The 25,300-nt window shown below is 40.1% G+C and overlaps 4 protein-coding genes across 7 annotated transcripts in view; all 4 read left to right on the forward strand.

Moving 5' to 3' along the window:
- Positions 1-1,537: 1,537 nt before the first annotated feature.
- Positions 1,538-10,773, forward strand: Fpr2 (formyl peptide receptor 2). Of its 2 annotated transcripts, none has more exons than XM_052169247.1 (2): positions 1,538-1,602; positions 9,560-10,773. In XM_052169247.1, the coding sequence occupies exon 2, from the start codon at positions 9,571-9,573 to the stop codon at positions 10,624-10,626; it is 1,056 nt and encodes a 351-aa protein (XP_052025207.1). In that variant the 5' UTR covers positions 1,538-1,602; positions 9,560-9,570; the 3' UTR covers positions 10,627-10,773. The 2 variants fall into 2 exon arrangements, with proteins under 2 accessions (XP_052025207.1, XP_052025208.1); XM_052169248.1 differs by lacking the exon at positions 1,538-1,602 and adding an exon at positions 5,564-5,625.
- The window catches only part of LOC127673562 (formyl peptide receptor 2-like), a 66,193-nt gene continuing 42,462 nt past the window's right edge, over positions 1,570-25,300 (forward strand). The window contains exon 1 of one of the 3 annotated variants that reach the window (XM_052169244.1): positions 1,570-1,602. Coding sequence is in view for 1 of the 3 variants with exons in the window: in XM_052169241.1 (XP_052025201.1) it covers positions 23,888-23,906 (19 nt within the window). In the remaining 2 variants the exon portion in view is untranslated. Of the gene's footprint in view, positions 1,603-23,875; positions 23,907-25,300 lie in introns of those variants that run through there. The other 2 variants (XM_052169241.1, XM_052169245.1) reach the window with 2 other exon arrangements.
- LOC127673566 (formyl peptide receptor 2-like) overlaps positions 1,578-25,300 on the forward strand; it is a 99,680-nt gene continuing 75,957 nt past the window's right edge. Inside the window, exons 1-2 of the mRNA XM_052169252.1 lie at positions 1,578-1,602; positions 5,559-5,625. The gene's annotated coding sequence lies outside the window, so the exon portion shown is untranslated. The remainder of the gene's footprint in view (positions 1,603-5,558; positions 5,626-25,300) is intronic.
- Positions 23,891-25,300, forward strand: part of LOC127673565 (formyl peptide receptor 2-like) — a 28,627-nt gene continuing 27,217 nt past the window's right edge. Inside the window, exon 1 of the mRNA XM_052169250.1 lies at positions 23,891-23,906. The gene's annotated coding sequence lies outside the window, so the exon portion shown is untranslated. The remainder of the gene's footprint in view (positions 23,907-25,300) is intronic.

The following is a 25,300-nucleotide window of genomic DNA, read 5'->3' on the forward strand; positions in this document are numbered from 1 at the left end:
GTCCCAGGAAACAAGCTGGAGTAGCCATTCTAATTTCCAATAAAATAGACATTCAACCAAAAGTCATCAAAAAAGACAAAGAAGGACACTTTTTACTCATCAAAGGAAAAATCTACTAAGAAGAATTTTCAATTCTGAACATCTATGCTCCAAATGCAAGGGCACCCTCATTCGTAAAAGAAACTACTAAAGCTTAAAGCAAACATCACACTCCACACAATAATTGTGGGTGACTTCAACATCTTACTCTCCTCAACGGACAGATGAGGGAATCACAAACTAAACAGAGACACAGTGAAACTAACAGAAATTTTGGACCAAATTGATTTAATAGATATCTATAGAGCATTTCATCCTAAATCAAAAGAATATACCTTCTTCTCAGCACTTCATGGTATCTTCCCCCAAATTGACCATATAATTGGACATAAAAATTACCTCAACAGACAGCAATATTGAAATATTAATGGGGTTATTTGGTTCTCTGGGGTCTAACTTCTTGAGTTCTTTGTATATATTGAATATTAGCCCTCTGTCAGATGTATGTTTGGTAAAGATCTTTTCCTAATTTGTTGGTTGCTGTTTTGTCCTATTGACAGTGTTCTTTGCCTTGCAGTAACTTGTAATTTTATGAGGTCCCATTTGTCAATTCTTGATCTTAGAGCATAAGCTATTGGTGTTCTGTTCAGGAAAATTTCCCCTGTGCCCACGTTCTCTAGTGTCTTCCCCAGTTTCTTTTCTATTAGTTTCAGTGTGTCTGGTTTTATGTGGAGGTCCTTGATCCACTTGGACTTGAGATTAGTACAAAGAGATAAGAATGGATTGATTTGCATTCTTCTGCATGCTGACCTCCAGTTGAACCAGCGCTATTTGTTGAAAAGGCTATCTTTTTTTCATTGGATGGTTTTAGTTCCTTGGTCAAAGATCAAGTGAGCATAGGTGTGTAGGTTCATTTCTGTGTATTCAACTTTTTCCATTGATCTATCTGCCTGTCACTGTACCAATACCATGTAGTTTTTAACACTATTTCCATAGCCCATGTCAGACTGTTCACAACAGTTTGTAAAGTCAAATCAGATCCAAATCTAAAGAATGAGAACACAGATACCAGGGCCAGAAATTGATAGAACTGCACTCATGCGTTCCACATATCAATGGTGGAAGAACATTTACAGTTCTATGCTTCTAAGAATTCCACTTGGGCTGGAGAGATGGCTTAGAATTTAAGAGCACTGGCTGATCTTCCAGAAGATTTAGGTTCAATTCCCAGTGCCAACATTGTGGTTCACAATTACCTGTAATTCCAATTCCTAGGGATCCAGTGATCTCTTCTGGCCTGGGGACACTAGGCATGTATGTGATATATGCACACATATGTAAGCAAAATGTCCATATATAAAAAATAGAATGAAATAAAATGATTCCAATAGCATCACATTTGCAAAGCTTCTGGAAATCTTAGGAAACCTTGAGTTTCTACAAGATTGGTTTCAGATTTCTTGTTCCTCTCAGAGTTTTCGTAAGTCTATACTGAGAGCCAAGTTCTTCAATTACACCACAAGAACCCAAGAGTTAGCTGTAGGAAGGAGACCTCAGCTGGTGGTAAGTTGTGTTCTAGCAACTTAAAACTTATTTTTTGAATGGCTGTTATATATGATTGTACACTTCCTAAAATACTGTGAAGAGAAGCATAGTATCATATTTATTTTCACCAGATGGCTGCTGAGTTCTTAACTTAGAATATGTGGAGAATAGAAACCCTTGAAAGTATGGGGAACTGTGTCAGTGTATAAGTGCTTGCCTTGTAATCATGTACAACTGAGCTGAAGGCACCATTAAAAAGTCAAGTGGAGGAGTCTGATCTTTGTGCTTTTTATATATATCAGCCATTATTTTGTAAAAGTAACCAAGAATGTGTTTGTGTATCTTTTATCAAAGTATAGCATAAGAATAGTGTGATTTCAGAAGAAAGAAGAGGGTTTGATTGGGGCTGTGTCATGGGAGGTATCAGGATAAGAACTGAGAGTTTTGGGTTTGACTCTCTGGAGTTCACATCCATGAAGGTGTAAATTTGGTGAAGTGTCAAAGACCGAAGTCAGTTTGGAGTGGATGAATGAGATGGTATGAGGTGGGAAAAATATAAAGAATATTCATAGGACCTAAGATTGGTCTGTGAATTCTTTTTACAGAAACAAGTCTGTTTAATGAAACAAAGCTTATCACATTCTCTTTCTCCTTTCCCCTTCCTGCCTCCACCCTCAACTGAATGTAATGTTTCTCATATGCTAGTTAGATGCTGTGCTAATAACCATGCTCCTCACTAGCAGATCCCAGGCAGGTGGTCTGCAACTGATTCACACTCCTGGTCCTTCACTGCGTACTAAAGGTTCTAGGCTGATGCTCTAATGTTGAGCTACATTCCCAGCATTCAATTTCTTTATTGATTTCTTTATATGTATGGGTATTTTTCACAATTGTGTGTCTGTTTGGCACATGCTTTCTTGGTGCCTGAAAAAGCCAGCAAAGACCATTGGATCCCCTGGCATTGAAATTACAGATACGATCGTGTATGACAGTGCTGGGAACTGAACTGAGATCGGCAGGAAGAGCAGGCAATGCCCTTATTTTCTGAGTAATCTTTCCTGCCCCTTTTTGCTTTTTATTGAGTAGACATGATCCCAGTAAATTATCAAATTGGAACTTTTCCTGGATTGAAGTCAGGCCTTGAATATGCAGTTCTCGTCACAGGCTCAGATAACAGCTGGGATTATAGGTGTGAAGACCATGTTTGCCTGGGTCTTGAAGGGAGGCAACATGATTATTCATACGTTAATGAGTAAGCTCTCCTGGAAAGTATATCCTACAGTTATTGTTTGGTTGTTTGTTTTGTTGTTATTTTTTGTTTGTTTTTGTTTGTTTTTTCCTTTGGCTTGGAAGAAAAGAGAAATTAAAACTCAAGAGTTGAATTTCTGGGAGGGTGTAAGACATATACTGAGCCAATACCTGTGGAGAGGTCATTTGAGCCAAACCTGAGGTTTTTTTTTTTTTTTTTTCCCCCGAGTCAGGGTTTCTCTGTGTAGCCCTGGCTGTCCTGGAACTCACTCTGTGGACCAGGCTGGCTTCAAACTCAGAAATCTGCCTGCCTCTGCCTCCCAAGTATTGACATTAAAGGCGTGTGCCACCATCACTGGGAGAGGCCATTTGAAAGGAATGACAACTCTTGCTGCTCCAGAAGCTTGTAGCAGCTTGGAGAGTTGGAAGCTGGTACAGCAAAAAATCCCTGGAAATTTATACCATTTTTTAAAAAAGAACTTACTGGCTGCTTTTGTGTGTCAACTTGACACAGGCTGGAGTTATCACAGAGAAAGGAGCTTCAGTTGGCGAAGTGCCTCCATGAGATCCAGCTGTGGGGCATTTTCTCAATTAGTGATCAAGGGGGAGAGGGCCCTTTGTGGGTGGGGCCATCCCTGGGCTGGTAGTCCTGGGTTCTATAAGAGAGCAGGCTGAGCAAGCCAGGGGAAGCAAGGCAATAAGAAACATCTCTCCATGACCTTTGTATCGGCTCCTGCTTCCTGACCTGCTTGAGTTCCAGTCCTGACTTCCTTTTGTGATGAATAGCAATGCAGAAGTGTAAGCTGAATAAACCTCCCCAACTTGCTTCTTGGTCATGATGTTTGTGCAGGAATAGAAACCCTGACTAAGACAGAGAATGACAGAAGAAATGATACAATTTGAGAAGCTATCAAAGGGGAGGATAATCAGTTTACTATGTGTGTTGTGTTCTTTTGTGTGTGTGTTTATGTTTATGAATGTGGGGATGCATTTAAAAAGAACACACATGGAGTGCAGTCACTGATATGTGGATATTAGCCCAGAAGCTCTGAATACCCAAGACACAATTCACACATCAAATGATTCACAAGAAGAAGGAAGGAGAGGGCCCTGGTCCTGGAAAGGCTGGGTGTAGCAATGTATGGATTACAAAGACAGAGAACTGGGAGGGGGTTAATTGGGGAAAGGGAAGAGGGATGAGGGCTTATGGGACTTATGGGGAGGGGGGAACCAGGAAAGGGGACATCATTTGGAATGTAAACAAAGAATATAGAAAATAAAAAAAGAAATTAACAAATGATAAAAAATGAATGTGGGGATAAACATTAAACACATAACTTTGTTGCTCTTTATGTTTTTAGATTTTTATTTGGTCAAAGCGTCTTCTTGAGGCTATAACTTAATAGGCTGAATAGTCAGGCTAGGAAGTTTTACACATTATCCTGTCTCTGCCCTGTCTCACAACTGGAATTGTAGATGTAGTTCACCATGCCTTGTTTTCACATGGATGCTGTAGATCTGACCTCAGGCCCTTACTAGATGGCAACTGCTTTATAGTGAGCCATCTCCTCACACTGGAGTATGCACTTAATTAAAAGGAAATGAACATGATAAAGAGTAGAGAGAATAAGCAAAAAAGTGCTGTTTCTGAGAACAACTTCTTCAGAGCCATGGTTTCATTTGTTATAAAATGGAGATGTGTGTCCTAAGATAATTATCATGAGATAATCAGCATATGCTAGGGTTTCACCATACAAAGACCATCCTAATGAGCACGTGTTTTCTTCTGTGGCTTACAGACCCTGTCGTGCACAGAAGAGTGGTGGAGCTTTAGCATATTTGTCATTCTACCTTTTATTTTCTTAGAGTTTTTCATTGCTGTGAAGAGACACCATGCCCGCAGCAACTCTTACAAAGGAAACCATTTAATTTGGGCTGGCATTCAGTTTCAGAGGCTTAGTCCTTTATTGTCCTGGTGGCAAGTGTGGCAACATGCAGGAGGACATGGTGCTGGAGAAGTTGAGAACCCTACTTTTTGATCCACAGGCAGCAGCAGGAGAATGTGCCACTGGATGTAGTGTGAGCATATATAAGACCTCAAAGCCCACATCCACAGTGAACCACTTTCTCAAACCTACTCCATCAAGGCCATACTTTTTAATAGGGCCACTTTCTATAAGCCAAGCATTCAAACACATGAGTCTACAGAGCCTTTTCTATTCAAACCACCCCATTTTCTTTCCTTTCTGGGTCAAAAAATTTATATCAATGATTTAAGGTTTTTGGAGTGTACTGTATCTTCCAAATGGCTTTTAGTGTCCTTGGAGGAGGGAGAAAGAAAACCTGTATTCAGTGAGGTACATAGAGTGGCACAGGGTTAAGAACTTGACTGGGCCCAAATGGTGGCCTTACCTCATTCCAACTAGGAGCTTAACATTCAATAGAGTAATGCTTATGTTCATTATATATCATAGTATTCAATATTCACAATATCTCAGGATTAATGCTTTACATTATTAACTGATCTAATTTGTAAGAGCCACTAGGATAAGTTGTAAACTTGTAATGAACTTATTCAAGCATGGGCAATGTTCAAAGAACCAGTTTTTATTTTCACAACCATGTTCTTCTTCTGTGTAGCTTTTCTCTGTGTAGCTCTTGAATGTAATATACAATCAAAGATGATCTTGAACTTTTGATCCTACTGACCATATCATGATCTCTAGGTTGTTAGAATTAAAGATACATACCACCATACTCAGTTTTGTGCAGTGCTGTGGATCAATCCCAGAGGTAAGTGCATGATAGTCAAGTGCTTTCCCAGCTGAGGTACATCTTCAGCCACAGAAACAGGTTCTTCTCTAAAATGCAAAGTTCTACAATATGTAGCATACAAATCAGCTTTATAACACAGTTCAGAGAATGGTGAAAACAGTTAACTTTATTAAAGACCTCCTCCATCCAACAGAGAATGTTTCTGTGTTTATTGTCATTTTCTCCTTGAGATATTCTCAACCATAAAACCATTCTTAATCAGCTCATGAAGAAATCGTAGGTCAAAGAAATGACACTGGCAGCATTAGAGATATGACTAGAAAACAGATTCATCAGGACTTTGTGGGTAAAGTTCTTACAGGATCTGTGCTTACCTCCCAAGTATCTACACAAAATAAAGTAAAAACAAAACATCCCCTAATGAACTATGCACAACAGTACCCAACTCTAATGTAGTGTTAGGGTGTCAAGGATGTGAGAATATCTTGATTATTGATGTATTATTTTTTAACGTTATTTTATTATGTTCTTATACCTCCACTTTTCTTCCAAACCTTATTCCACCCTAATCCCTTCCAACACCCAAACATTGTAAGGGGAAGGGGGAATATAGATATGTATAAGCTACTGCTTGATGACTAGGAGTATAGGTTTCCTTAGGGCAATTTAAATCTTTATCTTCAGAATAACTAGCAGTCTAGCAAAACAGCAATCCAGCAATTCTGCAACTCTGCAATAGCAAATGCAGTAGCAGAGGAGCAGCAGGAAACCTCTCCTTCTTTGGAGTGTCTCCAGCCTCTCTAGGAGATCTGACATTCATTTCCTCTGTAGAGTCCCTAGTTTATGGGAAGCTGGCAAAAAAAAAAAAAAAAAAAATCTTACAGTCTGTCCTAGGACTCCAGACAATTGCAGTTAATAGTTAAGGACAATCTGAAGTAGCCCCTTATGACACACCTAGGATTAACAGAAACCAAAATTTGCAGTATACTGGAGTTCACTAGATAGCAAACTGCCAGATCTATAAGCCTCCATTACAGTAAAGACCATATGTCAGCAAACAAGGTGGAGGATCAATTGAAAGAACAGACATTGACTTGTGACATATACATGTACAAGAGCAGAAGCATGATGAAATCATGTAGATCAGGCACACACAAAATAAGAAGAATATTAATCTCATTGTAGAGCCCAGGAAATTTATACTACAGACATGGCTATCAACTGGGGGTCATTATGTCTTCCAGAAAATATATGTCATCTATAAATATGTTGGTTATCATAGCTGTACAAGAGTTGCTCCCAGAATCTACTAGCTGAGGTCAAAGCACTGCTAGACAGCCTGTGGTGTACAGGCCTCTACCACACCCAACCACAATTAAGTACTGACAGACGTCAACAGTGCTAGGGTTGAAAATTCTGAAAAACATTGTGCAATTTCATGGTTAGGATCTTGGTGAAAAAGATGTGTGAGAAAAAGAAAAGAAGGAACGGCTTTGAAAAACAAAGGAGAGAAATCACCATCACATCACCATTTGGGTATAGTTAGCTAACAAGACAAGTTCATGTTAAAGGAAGCACGTAGTGACACAAATTGGGAAGCTCTGGAATTAGTTATGCTAAAGTTTCCAATGTTTGTTGCTATTGACAAAACGAAAACAAAACCCTACCAAAATCCTTAGAATATGGCTTTGGCTTGATAAAACAGTGATGTTGTTGTCTTTCAATATTGACATGAGAATTACAGGTGAACAATTTATGGGTGTGTGCTGTTTGACTTTTCCTGGGGTAACCTGACACATGTCTACTCATCCCAGAAAATTCATGATAGACCAACAGAATGATTAAAATAAAGAGAAATTTTGTGAACTGATGCCTTCTAGCATGCCTTTGTAATTTCAGCACTCTGAAAGGTGAAGCAGAAGCTTAGGATATGAGGTCAGCTGAGATACATAGCTAGACACTTTCTCAATCACATCAACCAACCAACCAACCAACCAACCAACCAACCAACCAACCAACCAACCAACCAAAGGAGTGCTCAGTATTACTATTCCTTTCTAAAGATGGATTGATAAGTCTAAACCATCTATAGTGGTGCAAAGTTACCCTGTATTTTATGGAAGTACATTTTAAGGCATGATCAATTAATAATTGATATAGTTTTCGTTCTGAACTTTTATTTCATTATATTGCTGGAGATAGAACCAAAAGTTGTTTGCATACTGTATAAGTGTGCTACCAGTAAGCCCAAGTCCTGCCGGGTGGTGGTGGCACACGCCTTTAATCCCAGCACTTGGGAGGCAGAGGCAGGCAGATTTCTGAGTCTGAGGCCAGCCTGATCTACAGAGTGAGTTCCAGGTGAGCCAGGGCTACACAGAGAAACCCTGTCTCGAAAAAAAAAAAATACCCAAGCCCCATGTCCTCACTGGGGATCTATAGGAATGTAGGTGTTTTACCCTGGAGCCATGGCCCATTCCCTCACAGGAGATTCTAGAAAAGCACTCTATTACTGATAAAACAACCTCAGGCCTATAAATAAATTTGAAAAGATAGCCTGTTTGCAGATTTTGTAATGCCCATACTGTAGAATAAGAAAATATTTCAAGTTTCCTGAACTTAAGTAGAAAAGCAATCAAGAAGCTCCCCGAGGACTTCCCCCCATTGTGTTATCATCCAGAACTGTGTCCTGTGTGCATGGCTCCAGCACAACCTTAGGAAGCAGGGAAGATTCAAGATACTCTCTAGCCTGATCAGGATTTACATTCAAAAGCAGATGGAGAGACCACTTCCATGAACAAAACTGTGATTTGTTTAGCAGAGAGCAAGTGATCAGATTCTGGGATGGAGGTCGCAGGGCCCATTCAGCAACATCTGTCACATGTGGTGTGGCAGGAGGACTCAGATCCAGATACATTAATGTCTGTCCTTTTAGATAGCTTTCAGGGTCACATATTTTCTAACCCACATAACAGTAAACCGTGCCATCATGCATTCTCTTTGTATACCAAATTGTGAGAAACTCCACCTCAAGCAGGCACTGGAATAAATAAAGAAAAGGTATTGGCCTGTTTCTCTGTCCAACTGTGTCTAGAATATTCCTTCATGTTTATACATTCTCTTTTTATTATATAAGAAACCAAGACACCAACAAAATCACCAGAAACCACACTTATACATTATCAAAGGCCTGCATGTGCCCTTAATTTTGTAATGATATCCTTTGAACTGTTGTTGTTTTAACCTCTTTCTTTTTAAAATTTCAAGAAGATCAATACTCAAAACCAGTATTTGTTCTACTACAAGTTTGACCGCAAAGGGTCCTCATATGTATACCACCCACTTCACGAATCTTCACAAAAATGCCTTTGAAATTTATAGTGTAGAGTCCATTGGGTTCATTCTATGGTTCATCCCATTGAAGATATCTTGTCTGCCTGATTGTCTGTCTGTCTTTCTATCTCCGTGTATTTCTGTTTGTCTGTGTTTTTCTCTGGGTCTTTTATTCTTTCTCTCTGGAGTGTATAGTTCGTTGCTTTGGTAAAAAACCTTTTGGATTAAGCTTTGGTCATCTCTCCACTGAACTTTCTCTTGTGAACATGAGAACTGATGAAAAGCCTTCACTGAAGGATAGCCCACTGAGCCCATTGACTCCCTTGAAGTGATAAACTCCTTTCACTCATATTTTGCTGTCTGTTCACCCTCAGTTCATTATCACTGTTGAAACTTGGGGGCTTATTATTATTTTTATAATTAATTTAAAAGCAAGAATAGTTTCAAGAATGTGACATATGTGGAGAACTATGCTACCCTAAAGGCATTTAGTAAAGTGCCAGTTTTGGAAAATTACTGGTAAAATGGGTCTCCTATAGTGGCAGGTTTTGTACATTCTAAATATATGTCATGTCAGAAGGAGGCAAATATCTGAGAAATGGTTGTTTTTGAAAATTTTCAGGTGCAGACCAAATGGAAACCAACTACTCCATCCATCTGAATGGATCAGAACTGGTGGTCTATGATTCTACAATCTCCAGAGTTCTGTGGATCCTCTCGATGGTGGTTGTCTCCATCACCTTTTTCCTTGGCGTGCTGGGCAATGGACTAGTGATCTGGGTAGCTGGATTCCGGATGCCACACACTGTCACCACTATCTGTTATCTGAATCTAGCTTTGGCTGACTTCTCTTTCACAGCGACTCTACCATTCCTCCTCGTTGAAATAGCTATGAAAGAAAAATGGCCATTTGGCTGGTTCCTGTGTAAATTAGTGCACATTGTGGTAGACATAAACCTATTTGGAAGTGTCTTCCTGATTGCTGTCATTGCCTTGGACCGGTGTATTTGTGTCCTGCATCCAGTCTGGGCTCAGAACCACCGCACTGTGAGTCTGGCTAGGAAGGTGGTTGTTGGACCTTGGATTTTAGCTCTGATTCTCACTCTGCCCATTTTTATTTTCATGACTACAGTTAGAGTTCCTGGAGGGGATGAGTACTGTACATTCAGTTTTGGATCCTGGGCTAAAACTGCTGTAGAAAAGGTGAACGCAGCTATCATTTTTTCAACGACTAGAGGGATCATCAGGTTCGTCATTGGCTTCAGCATGCCCATGTCCATCGTTGCGGTATGCTATGGACTCATCGCTTTCAAGATCCGCAGAAGAGCCCTTGTTACTTCTAGCCGTCCCTTACGAGTCCTTACAGCAGTTGTGGCTTCCTTCTTTATCTGTTGGTTTCCCTTTCAACTGGTGGCCCTTTTGGGCACTATCTGGTTCAAAGAGATGCTGTTTAGTGGTGATTATAAAATACTTGACATGTTGCTTCACCCAACCAGCTCCTTGGCCTACTTCAATAGCTGCCTCAATCCGATGCTCTATGTTTTCATGGGCCAGGACTTCCGGGAGAGACTTCTTCATTCCCTGCCTTCTAGTCTTGAGAGAGCCCTGAGTGAGGACTCTGGCCCAACCAGTGATACAGTCACCAGTTCTGCTTCACCTCCTGCAGACACTGAGATGAAGGCTATATGAAGCTTGGGATGTGGAAGCTTTCATTCCACCTCAGTCCCATGCCACTTTTGTCTTACCCTGTGTTGTGCCCTAGAGCATTATTAATATGAAAAAGTATTTCTGTGTCCCCTGAGTCTTGGAAATGAAATAAAAGTCAAAGTTAATATAGCTGCTCTTCTGGGTGCTTTTCTAACCTAAGCCTGTATATTCTGAATACAAATAATGTAGGTAAAATGAATGTAGCAATGTACTACAAGAAACAAATAATGCATATTTGCAAGGTTTATACAAGATAGTAAATATTAAAATGAAATTATTCTATTTCATAGGCTGAGAAGATGGCTCAATGGCTAATAAAATTTCTGCTTTAGTCGAGTACCTGGATTTAGTTTCAATTACCCCCAGCACCCAAATTACAAATGTTAGTAATTTTATCTCTAGAGATTTCTATGGTGTTGGCCTCTGTAAGCACTTATATCATATTCATATACTGTTTGCACACAAATAAATAAATAAATATAAGATAAAACATTAAAAATTATTTTATCATTAACAGATAAGCTTTTGGTAGGCATGCCTATAATCGTAGCATTTGGCAGGCAGCAAAAGAAGATTCAATTCCAGTCTCCAAAACAAAATGCTGCAGTTTGCTGTGAAACAGATATAACTGAAGACAATCACATTAAATAAATTAAGTGAGGCACACCTATTATATGTTATCTTTTAATTATGGTTCTTAAATTTTTATATAGAAACACAGAATCATACATGTTGTGTGTGATGTGTGTGTGTAGTGCTTGATGTGTATCTTTGGTGTGTGTTTGGGTGTGATGTGTGTGTTTGATGTGTGTGTATGGAATGTGTACTGTGTGTTTGTGTGCATGTGTGTATAGTATGTGTAGTGTGTATGTGTGTCTGTGTGTTGATGTATTAAGTAAGCTTGCTTAGGCAGAAAAAGGAGTGAGATTAAGTGAGAAAGTGAGGCAAGTGTGTTTGAACTGAAAACAAGCAGTCAATATACACATGTACATAATTTTAAAATCCAAAATAGATGAAATTATACCATAGACAAGATAAAGGAACATGGAAAACGGAGGTATTAGAAAATATTTGACCATGTTTTTGGGTCTTTGGTTTATAAATGATGTACACAATGTACATCTCTTAGAACCTTGGCACTATGGTTTGATTCTCAAGCAGCTGCCATCTCGGAGAGTTTAGCAGTCACATCTTTCATAGGAGCATGCCCGCTGGGTTTGTTGGTGGTTCAGACATCTCCCTCATAGTGGGGCAAAGTAAGGTTCATGATTCTCATTTGATTCTCATTTGAGTATCCAGTCTTCCCTACTGTGTGGTGCCATGGTGCCACATGGCCTGGGAACAGACTCCAGTATACAGAGGCCTAGAAGAACTAGAACATAGGCTATATCTATGCAGCAGTGAGGATTCCTCAGCCCTGCCAAGGAGACTTTTTAGATGAGGATAGTTGGGGAAAGAGTAACTGTATCCTGTAAGCAACTCATCACCTGCAATTTTGGGAAGCAGCTCAATAAACTCATTGGTTCTCCAAAGTAAGAGACACGCACTAGGTTTGACTTTGGGACCTGAAGTGAAGGTAGAGAAATTGTTTATGTTACACCCCTTCACCGCTGCCCCACTGCCCTGTGTCAGTCATTAGTTTAGTAACAAATGCTAAAACCAAGCCTGAGAGATGGGACTCTCTACTATTTCTTAACTAATAAGAAATACTATAAGTCAGAGTAATGGAACTGCTGTAGTAATGACCTCCACAATCTCAAAAAGTAAGGGAGCATCTGCTTTGACAGTGAGGAAGAGACTATAAGAAAGAAAATTAAAGAATTTTGTTTAACCAGTGTGTGTGTGTGCACCCTCTACCCCTTCTATCTTTCCACATGTTCCTTCCCCCATTTTCTTCTATTGTTTGAGATTATACCATAATCATATCATTTACTTCTTCACTTTCCTCCGTTCAAATCTTTCCATGAACTCCTTGTTCTTTTTCAAATTTATAGCCTCTTTTTAAAATTAATTGTTGCTACATATAGGTAGAATGAGTTCATTTGCTTGCTATTGTGAATACAGCAGTGATAAGCATGGATGAGGAGGTGTCTATACTAGGCTATCCTTTGAGTACATGATGATGAGAGGAATACTTATGTATAAGTATTTTTAAAAGATAGATATGATAAACTTGAGTCTTTTTTTCCTTCCTCTTGTCTGGATTCAGGGTACCTTAATAAAGAGGATGCATTCCTGTAGAAATAGAAATTCTACTTGAATCTAGTAGGAGATGAAGATGTCAAACACACAAAACAAAAGCCTCCTCTTTTTCCGGGGTGGGGGGGGGGAAGGGGAAGGGTTTATTCAGCTTACACTTCGACTTTGCTGTTCATCACCAAAAGAAGTCAGGACTGGAACTCAAGCAGGTCAGGAAGCAGGATCTGATGCAGAGGCCATGAAGGGATGTTCCTGACTGGCTTGCTTCCCCTGGCATGCTCAGCTTGCTTTCTTATAGAACCCAAGACTACCAGCCCAGGGAATAGCAGGATGGCCACACCCACAATGGGCCCTCCCCGCTTGTTCACTAACTGAGAAAAATGCCTTGCAGCTGGCATTTCCTCACTGACGCTCCTTTCTCTGTGATAACTCCAGCTTGTGTCAAGTTGACACACAAAACCAGCCAGTAAACTCGTATACCCATTAAGTAAGCTGACCACAAAGGAGCTATAGCTCAAGATCACCCCTAACCTGTCCTTTTTTTTTTTTTTTTTAATTTTTTTCCAACAAATGGTGCTGGTTCAGTTGGAGGTCAGCAGGCAGAAGAATGCGAATTGATCCATTCTTTTTTTTTCATTCGATATAATTTATTTACATTTCAAATGATTTCCCTTTTCTAGCCCCCCCACTCCCCGAAAGTCCCGTAAGCCCCCTTCTCTTCCCCTGTCCTCCCACCCACCCCTTCCCACTTCCCCGTTCTGGTTTTGCCGAATACTGTTTCACTGAGTCTTTCCAGAACCAGGGGCCACTCCTCCTTTCTTCTTGTACCTCATTTGATGTGTGGATTATGTTTTGGGTATTCCAGTTTTCTAGGTTAATATCCACTTATTAGTGAGTGCATACCATGATTCACCTTTTGAGTCTGGGTTACCTCACTTAGTATGATATTCTCTAGCTCCATCCATTTGCCTAAGAATTTCATGAATTCATTGTTTCTAATGGCTGAATAGTACTCCATTGTGTAGATATACCACATTTTTTTACATCCACTCTTCTGTTGAGGGATACCTGGGTTCTTTCCAGCATCTGGCAATTATAAATAGGACTGCTATGAACATAGTAGAACATGTATCCTTATTACATGGTGGGGAGTCTTCTGGGTATATGCCCAGGAGTGGTATAGCAGGATCTTCTGGAAGTGAGGTGCCCAGTTTTCGGAGGAACCGCCAGACTGCTTTCCAGAGTGGTTGTACCAATTTGCAACCCCACCAGCAGTGGAGGAGTGTTCCTCTTTCTCCACACCCTCTCCAACACCTGCTGTCTCCTGAATTTTTAATCTTAGCCATTCTGACTGGTGTAAGATGAAATCTTAGGGTTGTTTTGATTTGCATTTCCCTAATGACTAATGAAGTTGAGCATTTTTTAAGATGCTTCTCCACCATCCGAAGTTCTTCAGGTGAGAATTCTTTGTTTAACTCTGTACCCCATTTTTTAATAGGGTTGTTTGGTTTTCTGGAGTCTAACTTCTTGAGTTCTTTATATATATTGGATATTAGCCCTCTATCTGATGTAGGATTGGTGAAGATCTTTTCCCAATTTGTTGGTTGCCGATTTGTCCTCTTGATGGTGTCCTTTGCCTTACACAAACTTTGTAATTTTATGAGGTCCCATTTGTCAATTCTTAGAGCATACGCTATTGGTGTTCTGTTCAGAAACTTTCTCCCTGTACCGATGTCCTCAAGGGTCTTCCCCAGTTTCTTTTCTATTAGCTTCAGAGTGTCTGGCTTTATGTGGAGGTCCTTGATCCATTTGGATTTGAGCTTAGTACAAGGAGACAAGGATGGATCGAATTGATCCATTCTTTTCTCCATGTACTAAGCTCAACTACAAGTGGATCAAGGACCTCCATGTAAAACCAGACACACTGAAACTAATAGAAAAGAAACTGGGAAAGACCCTTGAGGATATGGGCACAGGGGAAAAGGTCCTGAACAGAACACCAATAGCTTATGCTCTAAGATCATGAATTGACAAATGGGACCTCATAAAATTACAAAGCTTCTGTAAGGCAAAGGACACCTTCAAAAGGACAAAATGGCAACCAACAAACTGGGAAAAGATCTTCACCAACCCTACATCTGACAGGGGTCAAATATCCAATATATACAACGAACTCAAGAAGTTAGACCCCAGGGAACCAAATAACCCTATTAAAAATGGGGTACAGAGCTAAACAAAGAATTTTCACCTGAAGAAATTCGGATAGCTGAGAAGCACCTTAAGAAATGTTCAACATCATTAGTCATTAGGGAAATGCAAATCAAAACAACCCTGAGATTTCACCTCACACCAGTCAGAATGGCTAAGGTCAAAAAATCAGGAGACAGCAGGTGTTGACAAGGATGCAGAGAAAGAGGAACACTCCTCCACTGCTGGTGGGATTGTAAGATGGTACAACCACTCTGGAAATCAGTCTGGCGGTTCCTCAGAAAACTGGGCATGACACTTCCGGAGGACCCTGCTATACCACTCCTGGGCATATACCCAGAGGATTCCTCAGCATGCAATAAGGACACATGCTCCATTATGTTCATAGCAGCCTTATTTATAATAGCCAGAAGCTGGAAATAACCCAGATGTCCATCAATGGAGTAATGGAGACAGAAAATGTGGTAATTTACACAATGGAATACTACTCAGCAATTAAAAACAATGAATTCATGAAATTTTTAGGCAAATGGTTGGAACTGGAAAATACCATCCTAAGTGATGTAACCCAATCACAAAAGAATACACATGTAACGCAATGTCTGATACGTGGATATTAATTAGCCCAGAAAGTCTGAATACTCAAGACATAATTAGCAAATCAAATGATTCCCATGAAAAAGGAAGGAGCGGGCCTGATCTTGGAAAGGCTTGATGAAGCATTGTAGGGGAGTATCAGGACAGAGAAAAAGGAGGGAGGTGATTGGAGAATGGGTGGAGAGAAGAGGGCTTATGGGACATATGGGGAGGGGGGAACCGGGAAAGGGGAAAGCATTTGGAATGTAAACAAAGAATATAGAAAACAAACAAACAAATACCCAAGCCGCCTGCAACACTGGCTCCAGAGTCTTTTGTTTTGCAAGTAGATGCAAACTTACGAGAAAAGCAACTTACTAGATGCTGTGCGCCCTCTTGTGGTCTTCCAAGCCCACAGCAAGAAAATAAGTCAGTTCTGGTGCTCAGCTCTGTGACCTTAGAAATGTCCCCCCCAGCCCCTGTCTATACTACCCCATGCTGAACTCCTGAATGCAGCTGTCCAAGAAAATGTGACTGATAAAGCCAGAACCCCCTATCTCTTCGGAAGGTAAATTTGGGGTTGGCTTGTTGTTCCAACCACCCCAAGACAAGCATTAAGTCTTTTCAAAGAATGACTGCCCAGAGATTTATCATCTTGCCCTACTGCTGGGCTTCCCCAACCCCCAAGTTCTCCTGTCTCTTGCACAACTCCATATTCCACCAGAGTGATTGTTTCTCAGAGGCTGATATTCAACAGATGCTTCAGGGAAACACAATCATGGAGAAGGCCATTTTTCTTTTCTCTCTTAAACTCTTTTCAGCCATTGGTGAGGATTCTGCTTGCTTAGCATATATGACATTCTAGGTTCAATTTCTACTATTATATAAAACCAGCCTGTAACCTCAGGTGTTGGGTATCAGTTCTAATACTTTGAGTTAATTCGGCCCACCATATTGGGAATTTTGGTCTCAAAAAGCTAAAGGTACTTGTCCCCAATCAGATTTTGATTGATCAATAAAGAGCCAGTGGCCAATGGCTGGGCAGGTAAACTGAGGACGGTTCTTTGGCTTTGCTCTGCTAAGATCCTGGAAGAGTGGAAGGAGGCAGGGAATCACCATGACTCACGGGAGAAGGATAGGACAGAAGAGCTGCAGGAGAGAAAGCCAACCTTCCATGTGAGAATTCAGGTAACTGGCCACTTCCTTGATGGGGCTTAGAGTAGCAGGGAAAGGTTTAGGAGGCTTAGGAGTACAGGAGTGGAGGGTTTGCTGCTACAGGAAGGTTTAGGAGTGTTCAGCTTTTGAGCTAGTAGTGGCATGCCAAAAATTATCTGGTGTGTGTGTGTGTGTGTGTGTTTCATTCGTGAATCCAAAAAACTCCTGCATGGGAGGAGCATTATGTGTTGGGAGTCAAAGCCGACAGTGACAATCACCACGAGCCCAGGAGTCAGTAGATACAGTCAGGATAATCAATTCAACTATCAGCTATCTTGAGAGTTCTAGGTCAGTCTCAGTTCACCAAGACCGTCTCAACAAACACAATGACCGCAAATATGACATCTGCTGGAGAGACGCAAAGTTTGCCTCTATTCACACACGTCTTGGGTCCATTCATGTTAGCATTCTTTGTCTGCATTCAGAATCTCCTGTCAGTAATTTAACCAACACTACTTTCAAGAAGAATGTAATCCAGACTCCAGAGGAGCTGGAAATCTTCACAAGGATCTGGTGTATTTGTACTTGAACAAAGAGTTTGGGCTGAAGTTCAGTAACCTACTTAAATTTTCAGAGAAAGCCTGCTGTTTCTAGAATTTTATGCAAATCCCTGTACACACTACTGTTTTCTTGAGGCAGCAGGTGGCTGCAAAATCAATGTTAGTATTTTGTTCTTCTGACAGAGTAGCCTCTCAGAAGAAGTTGGTAGCATTAATGATTAAGAAAAAAATATTTCCTTCCATTTCCACTCCCTCATCCCAACTACACATCCTGTATCAGGTAAACCAATATTCCTGAAACAGTGTGTACTTGGGTAGAAAAAGATTTTGAGATATTTTGGGACAGAGATGAATGACAACCTCTGAGCAACAAAGGCCCAGTTATCTTTACCTCTACTCTACCAGAGTCTAAAAGGAACCTTCTCAAATTTCATACCAATGCTCACCAAGCAGTTACTTTTTTTTCATTTTATTTGTTATCTGTAGTTTTTATGTCTACATGTAAATATGCAAGCACACAGTGCCTGGTACCTGAAGAGGCCAGAAGAGGGAGTCAAATCCTGTAAGTCTTGTGCTGTAAGTGGTTGTGAACTCTCATATGCCTGTTGGGAACAGAACCCAGACCCTGTGCAAAAGTAGCAAGTGATTTTCACTAACACAGCACCTCTTCAGCTCCTAAGCAATTATTATTGACAAGAGTGTTATCTATCAAATGAAATTACAATCTCAGAACAAGGTTTGGAAGGTAGAGTCAAAGGATTAGGTCATTCATGTTTATCATACTGAGCTAGTTTCAATAGAAGGCACAGGGCCTTGCTATTGGCTAAGACTTTCCTACTTGGTGTGGTTTTTCTTTAAAGGCAAATGAAACTTCTGCCAAAGTCACTAACCAATGAATTACCCATAATTCCTTCTTGTTAAGCAGCTCATTAATAGCAAATAAAACAGTGTTGATGGGCCCACACTGGAAATTATTGGACAGGAATACATTTCATCATCCATAAATTAGGAGACTTGGCCTGTTGGAGAATCAGATATGGCATCCCATAGGTATCAACTTTTCGCGTCTAGAAAAAAATCTATTGAGAAGTTGTATATACATGATACTGCCTACATGGAGTAATTATAGTTCAAGGACTGAAAGGGGAAGGACTGAGAATTAGCTCTTTGTATCCACTCCTAAAATATTCACTTCCAATCTCCATGAACTTATCCTCTGTTGGTTTAGTGGTCTTTGTTCTAAAGGAAAAATGTTCCCACTCACAAATATAACCAGCCCACTAAAGCATCTTCTCTCATTCCTTCTATAAGTTTGTCATCACTAGCAGCATAAACTTCTTTCTTGAACAGTTTTTTTCCTTTGATCTCTTTTGAGCTAAGTGACTTTTCCTTAGGTGTTTTGTGTTTGAAGATGGCACACAGTACTCAGTAAGTTGCTTTGCATCTGCATGTAAGACAAATCCAAAAATCCTGGAGCAAGCCATGCCAGGGATGATTGTCTGCATATTTTTCAAACTTTTTACTTATTCTTTGTGAATTTCACATCATGCACCCCAGTCCTGCTCCTCTACCCATCCTGCTGTATCTGTGATAAACCTTTGCAACACCCACAAGAGGAAACCTCCCCCTTCCTAAACAAAGAAACCAAACCAAACCAACCAAAACCAAATCCAAATCATTAAAAAAAAAATCTCATCACGGAAGCTAGAGAATGTCAGAGTGTCCTATGCTATATTGCTCTTTCTACACATGTCTGCAAATGTTCATTGCTATGAGTCATTGTTCTGGTTTAATATCTGTATCTTTTGAGACAGTGTTAACATTTTATCCTCAGCAGTACTCATCCTGGTCCTTAGATTGCTTCACTGTGACATGGAGATCCTGTAGCTTTGGGTAATCAATACTGACTGCCCTTTTCATACACTCCAACAGTTCACAGGAGATGTAGATTGTCAGGAGTCATCTTGGAGAGGCTAAGGCTAGCAAGTGACTTTATTGGAGATGGCCCACCTTTTTTCTGCATGGTCTCCGATGGGTTACCTCTGAAATGCAAGGTATCAGAGATTTCATCTCAGGATTGACTCTTGCTGTTGATATGACTTTCCTCTCACTATTATATAGCCTAAGGGTTCCTAGGCATTAGTCCACCTTATAGACGTAAATGTCCTGCAGATCAACATAAATGTAAACTTTCAGGAGTTAATACTGTTTAGATGAATAAATTATTTTTTGTTTATTGATCATTACATTTGTTTACATTTCAAATGATGTCTCCCTTCCTGGTGAAGGAAAGGAGAGAAGGTCAGGTATGGAGATAGACCATAAACGGTGAATGACAGAGATGGGGAGGAGAGAAATAGGAACTAGACAGAGGAAGACAAATGTGAATAGTTCAGACCGGCAGAGATGGTCAGCCATTCTATTCTTAGCCACAGCCTTTGACATCCATTATGCAATAGCACACACTCCTGTTAGCTTGTCTTTGTGATTCCTCATAGCAAGACCCTTTTAAGAATTTCCCAAGAAAGGGAGATGTTGTATGTGATGCTTTCCTCTAGTGATATCAAAACATGTCTATTTACCTGAGATAGGACAAGGAGGACAAAGAAATGAACAATCACATCCAACTTGGTGAATCAGTGATCTTATTGGAGTGACATCATGCAAACTTAAAAGGAACTTGCAGAAATATTGGTAATACATATCAGTTTTAATACTACAAAAGCTTTAGATCCCAAGACAAAGCAAGAAAGGGAATCAATAGAGATTAACTGCTGAACTAAGTGTCAGTTGCTTTTAAGTTTTGATTGTTTTTCTTGAAGATAGTTTGGTGTGACACTGGCTCCATCACCCTTATCACTGAAATTTGCTCTTTCCTGAACAATAGCTAGTGGTTATCACACAGCATCTGTGAAAATACTGAGGCATTTGTATTTAGCATACAATTTAGAGGGTGAAGAAAATCAGGAACATCTTAGGGTGGACTCTACTCTGTGTGGTCCTGTTGCACAATTTATGCAAACACAAGGGAAGTGGCAGTCGGATCTGTGGTGTTGGGGGTAATCCCTTCTTGAGATACCAAATCATTACTATCAGACAATAGACTACTAGCCATTGTCTCTGGGAACTATGCAGGTTTTCAGTTAGAACTGGGCTGGCTAGGTCACTAGTTGGGTGATAAGATAAGCCATTTAACCAGGCCTGAGTATTTTCTAGCAAGTGTGAGAAAGTTAGTATTTTAATACCTGGCAGGCTTCAGGTCCCCAGCTCAGCTTTATAGCATGAGTACACAGAAACTGTGCCAGCAGTGCATCATTTAAAACATAGTATTTGGATTTCACATCACTTCACAAATATTTTATTCTTTTGTTGCTGTTCAGGCAAACCCCAAAACAAAACAAAACAACCAAAGATGGAGACTATTTCTGGCTTGTAGTCTGTACAACTGGTGCTGGTGGGATAGAGGAGAGCGTGTCAGTGGGTAAGATCACTTAAAGTGGTGGCAGAATATGACCATAGTTTAGGAGGGTAGTTCTCTTTACCTGTGGATTCAGAGTCATAATAGTTATAAATACAAGTTTTCTTTGGCTAGAACAGAGAAGACAACTGATATAGAGCACATACCACAAATTGCAGTGTAGTAATATTATCTAGGTCTTATAAAGCATTCTTATCTCCTGACACGCTCTCTGGGTGGAAGTTTCCATCACACCTCATGGCAATCACTGTATTCCATTCATACATTGCTTTTGAAAGGCACATGATAGGTTCATTTTTCCTTCAGGACCCCCTCTAGAATCTTCTCTCACCAACTTATAATCTTGTCTTCTGGCAGAAACTGAGGTCCTATTCCCTCTCCAGTTAACATCCAAATTCATATTCCATCTGAATGTGATTGTTCAGATTTAGAGTGTTTAAAGAACCTACTAATGTTAAAGAGGCCATAAGGGTGGGGTCCTAATGTAATATACATGCTATCTTTTTGAGAGGAAAAAAATACCAGGGTGGTGTAGGCTTACAGATATGTGTATGTGAGGTCTTAGAGAGGAGAACATGACCACCTGCCAGACAAAAAGAAGCCCTTAGACTAACGTTATGATCTTGGACCTCCAGCATCCAGAACTGTGACAAAATCAGTTGCTAAATTTTAAGACACCCACTGTGTATTGTTTTTTAGTGACAACCCTTGCAAACTAACCTGTTCTGCTTTAGTTTAGGGATTCCTATATGACCTTAAATGTATTCAATTCCCACAGTCTATTAAAGACGATGACAGTGGGTATAGATCCATTAGCAGAGTGACGGTCTAACTGGCAGGATGTCCTAGATACACTGGCGATGATAGTACATGCCTGTAATTCCAGCACTCAAGTGGTGAAGACAAGAGGCTCAGACGTTCAAATGTCCACTTAGCATGTTTAAAAACAGGTTAGGCTTGTGGGAACATGTTTTCAAAATATGGGGTTCAGCAAGTGGCTTGTGGGGGCATTAAGAGTGAGGGAAAGAGACATAGTGGCACAAACTAAAGAATGTGACAATGAGATTTTCTTGACATTCCTCTAATAATGGTGGTGTCTATGTCCTTTCTCTTATATCTGAGTGAGGACAGACCTGAGTTGTTAGGGCCCCAAGTTGTTGTCCACATAGAAGTGGAAAATCTCTTGCTATGGAAAGAAACCCATCCATGTGCAATTAGAATTGTGTAATAAAGGCTCCAGCTGCATATGTAGCAGAGGATGGCTTTATTTGGCATCATTGGGATGGGAAGTCTTTGGTCCTGTGATAGCTTAATGCCCCAGAACAAGAGAATGGTGAGGCAGGAGTGTGTGGGTAAGTAGGGGAACACCCTCAGAGAAGCAGGTGTGTTATTTGTGGAGGGGAAACTGGGAAGGGGGATAACATTTGAAATGTAAAGAAATAAAACAATGAATAAAAATAAATAAAAAACTTGTATAATCAGCAGAAAGGCAAGATTGTGCTTGTTATCATCTCAGTCTTCATGTGTATATGTGTTCATGCCCATAGAGGTCAGGAGCAGATGTATAGTCTCTATGTCTAAGCAGTAGGATATCCTGTATGAACTGGTAATGATAGTATGCTTGTAATTTTAGCACTTGAGTGGTGGAGACAGGAGGATCAGAAGTTCAGATGTCCCCTTAGTGTGTTTAACATTTTAGGCAGTTGTGAGTTATTTGATATGGGCTTGGGAAATGAAATTGCGTATCCTGGAAGAAGAGTAAGTGCCTTTAGCCATTGAGACATCTATGCCTCTAACCATCTTTGTGTTTTAAAGGCAGAATAATTATTCTTAAATGTACAAGTGTCTTACCTTCATGTACAACTACTGCGCATTTTGTTTGTATCTGGTACCTGCATAGGCCAGAAAAAGGCATTGAATTCCCTGGAACTGTAGTTGCAGATGGTGTGAATTATCCTGTGGATTACAGGAATCAATCTTGGGTCCTCTGCAAGGGCATTCGGTGCTCTTAAAATCAAAGCCATCTATCTTAGTCAGGATTTCTTTTCCTGAACAAAATATCTTGACCAAGAATCAAGTTGAAGGGAAAGGGTTATTTCAGCTTACACTTCCACATTGCTGTTCATCATCATCGGAAGTCAAGACTGGAACTCAAGCAGGTCAGGAAGCAGAGGCCATGGAAGGATGTTACTTACTGGCTTGTTTTCGTATAGAACCCAGGATTACCAGCCAAGGGATGGCACTGCCCACAGTGTGCTCTCCCACCCTTGATCATTAATTGAGAAAATGCCTTACAGCTTGATCTCAAGGAGCCGTTTCCTCAAGGGAGGTTTCTTTCTCTGTGATAACTGCAGTTTATGTCACGTTGACACACAAAACCATCCAGTAACACCATCGTTCTAGCCCCCATGCCTCCCTTTTTTTTATTTTAAAGAGTGAGTGGTTTGGGAGGGTGGTGCTACAGTGGTTAAGAACAGATATAGCTCTGTTGAAAAAGACTTGAGTTTGGTTGCCAAAACCAGTGCCAGGCTGCTCACAACTCTTTGTAAACATCCAATCAGAACCTAATCCAAAGAACCAGAACACAGCTGCTTGGGCCAGAGATTGACAGGACTGAACTCACATGTTCCACAGATCAATGGTGGAAGAACATTTTCACTTTTGTGTTTCTAAGGACTCCATTTGGGCTGGAGAGATGGCTTAGCATTTAAGAGTACTGGCTGTTCTTCCAGAAGATCTAGGTTCAGTTTGCAGCACCCACATTGTGGTTCACAACTACCTGTAACTCCAATTCTTAGGAATGTAGTGCTCTCTTCTGGACTCCGAGGACACCAGGCATGGTTGAGGACACAGACACAACTATAAGCAAAATTTCCATATACAAAAAAATGTAAGGAAATAAAATGATTCCAAAAGCATCACATTTGCATGACTTCTGGGAATCTTAATAAACCTCAAGTTTCTATGACAAGATGGAACACCTTTCTTGTTCCTCTCAGAGTTTCCTTAAGTCTATGCTGAGAGCCTAGTACTTCAGTTCCACAAACACCCAGGAGTTAGCCATAGGATGGAGACCTCAGCTGGTGGTAAGTTATGTTCTAGCAACTGAAAATTTATTTTTTGAATAGCTGTTATATGTGATGTACACTTCCTAAAACCTTGTGAAGAGAAGTGTAGTATCATATTTACTTTCACCAGATGGCTCTGAGTTCTTGACTTAGAATATGCGGATAACAGAGATATTTGAAGCTATGGGGTACTGTGTCAGTATATAAGTGCGTGCCTTGCAATAGTGCAGAATTGAGTTGAAGACACTTTTAAAAAGTCAAGTTTTATATATCCATCCATTAAGCTATACAGGTAACCAGGAATGTGTAGTATACATAAGTTTTCAACTTAAAGCATATGAAAAATCTAGTTTAGGAACAAAGAAGTGGGTTTAATTGGTACTGTATCATGGGAGGTATCTGGATAAGAAGTGACAACTTTGGGTTTGGCTGTCTGGTGTCCACATTCACTAAGGTATAAATTTGATGCAGTGCCAAAAACACAAGTCAATATGGAGTGGATTAATGAGAAGATATGGGGTAAAAACATACAGTATAAAGAATATTTATAAGTTCTAGAATTCAGCTGTGAGTTCTTTTCATACAAAACGTCTGTTTAATGAAACAGAGCTATCACATTATCTTTCTCCTTTCCCTTTCTTGCCTCCATTCTCAATTGAATTCAATATTTCTCATATGGTAGTTAGGTACTGTGGTGATATTCACGCTCCTCACTGGGAAATCCTATGCAGGGGGTCTCCCACTGATTCATACACCTGGACCCTCACTACTAAGGACTAGGCAGATGCTCTAATGTTGACCTGCATTCCCAGCATTCAATTTACTTGTTGACATATATTATATGTATGGGTATTTTTCACAAATGTGTGTCTGTTTGCCATGTGCTTGCTTGGTGCATGAGAAAGCCAGCAAAGACCATTGGATCTCCTGGCATTGAAATTACAAATAGTTATAAGGTTACATGAACTGGGATCTAAATTGACATCTACAGGAAGAACAGGAAATGATCTTAACTTCTGAATAATCCTTCCAGCCCCCTTTTACTTTTCATTGTGTAGACATGATCCCAGAAAAATATCAAACTGGAACATTTCCTGTATCAGAGGCATGGTTTGAATATGCAATTCTCACCTTGGCCTCTAAAAGCAGTTGGGATTATTGGTGTCAAAAACCAGGTTTGAGTGGTCCTTGAAGGGATGCAACATGGTGATTGATAATGTTAATGAGAATGTTCTTCTGGAAAGTGTATCCTGGTGTTTTTATTTGTTTATTTGTTTGCTTTCTTTTTTCTTATCAGATATTTTATTTATTTACACTTCAAATGTTATTCCATTTCCTGATTTCCCTCCCTCCAAAACTATCTATACAATTCTCTCTCCTCCCCTTCCTATGAGGGATTATCTCCACCCACT

This window comes from Apodemus sylvaticus, chromosome 23, assembly GCF_947179515.1.
Source record: "Apodemus sylvaticus chromosome 23, mApoSyl1.1, whole genome shotgun sequence".
Lineage (NCBI taxonomy): Eukaryota > Metazoa > Chordata > Mammalia > Rodentia > Muridae > Apodemus > Apodemus sylvaticus.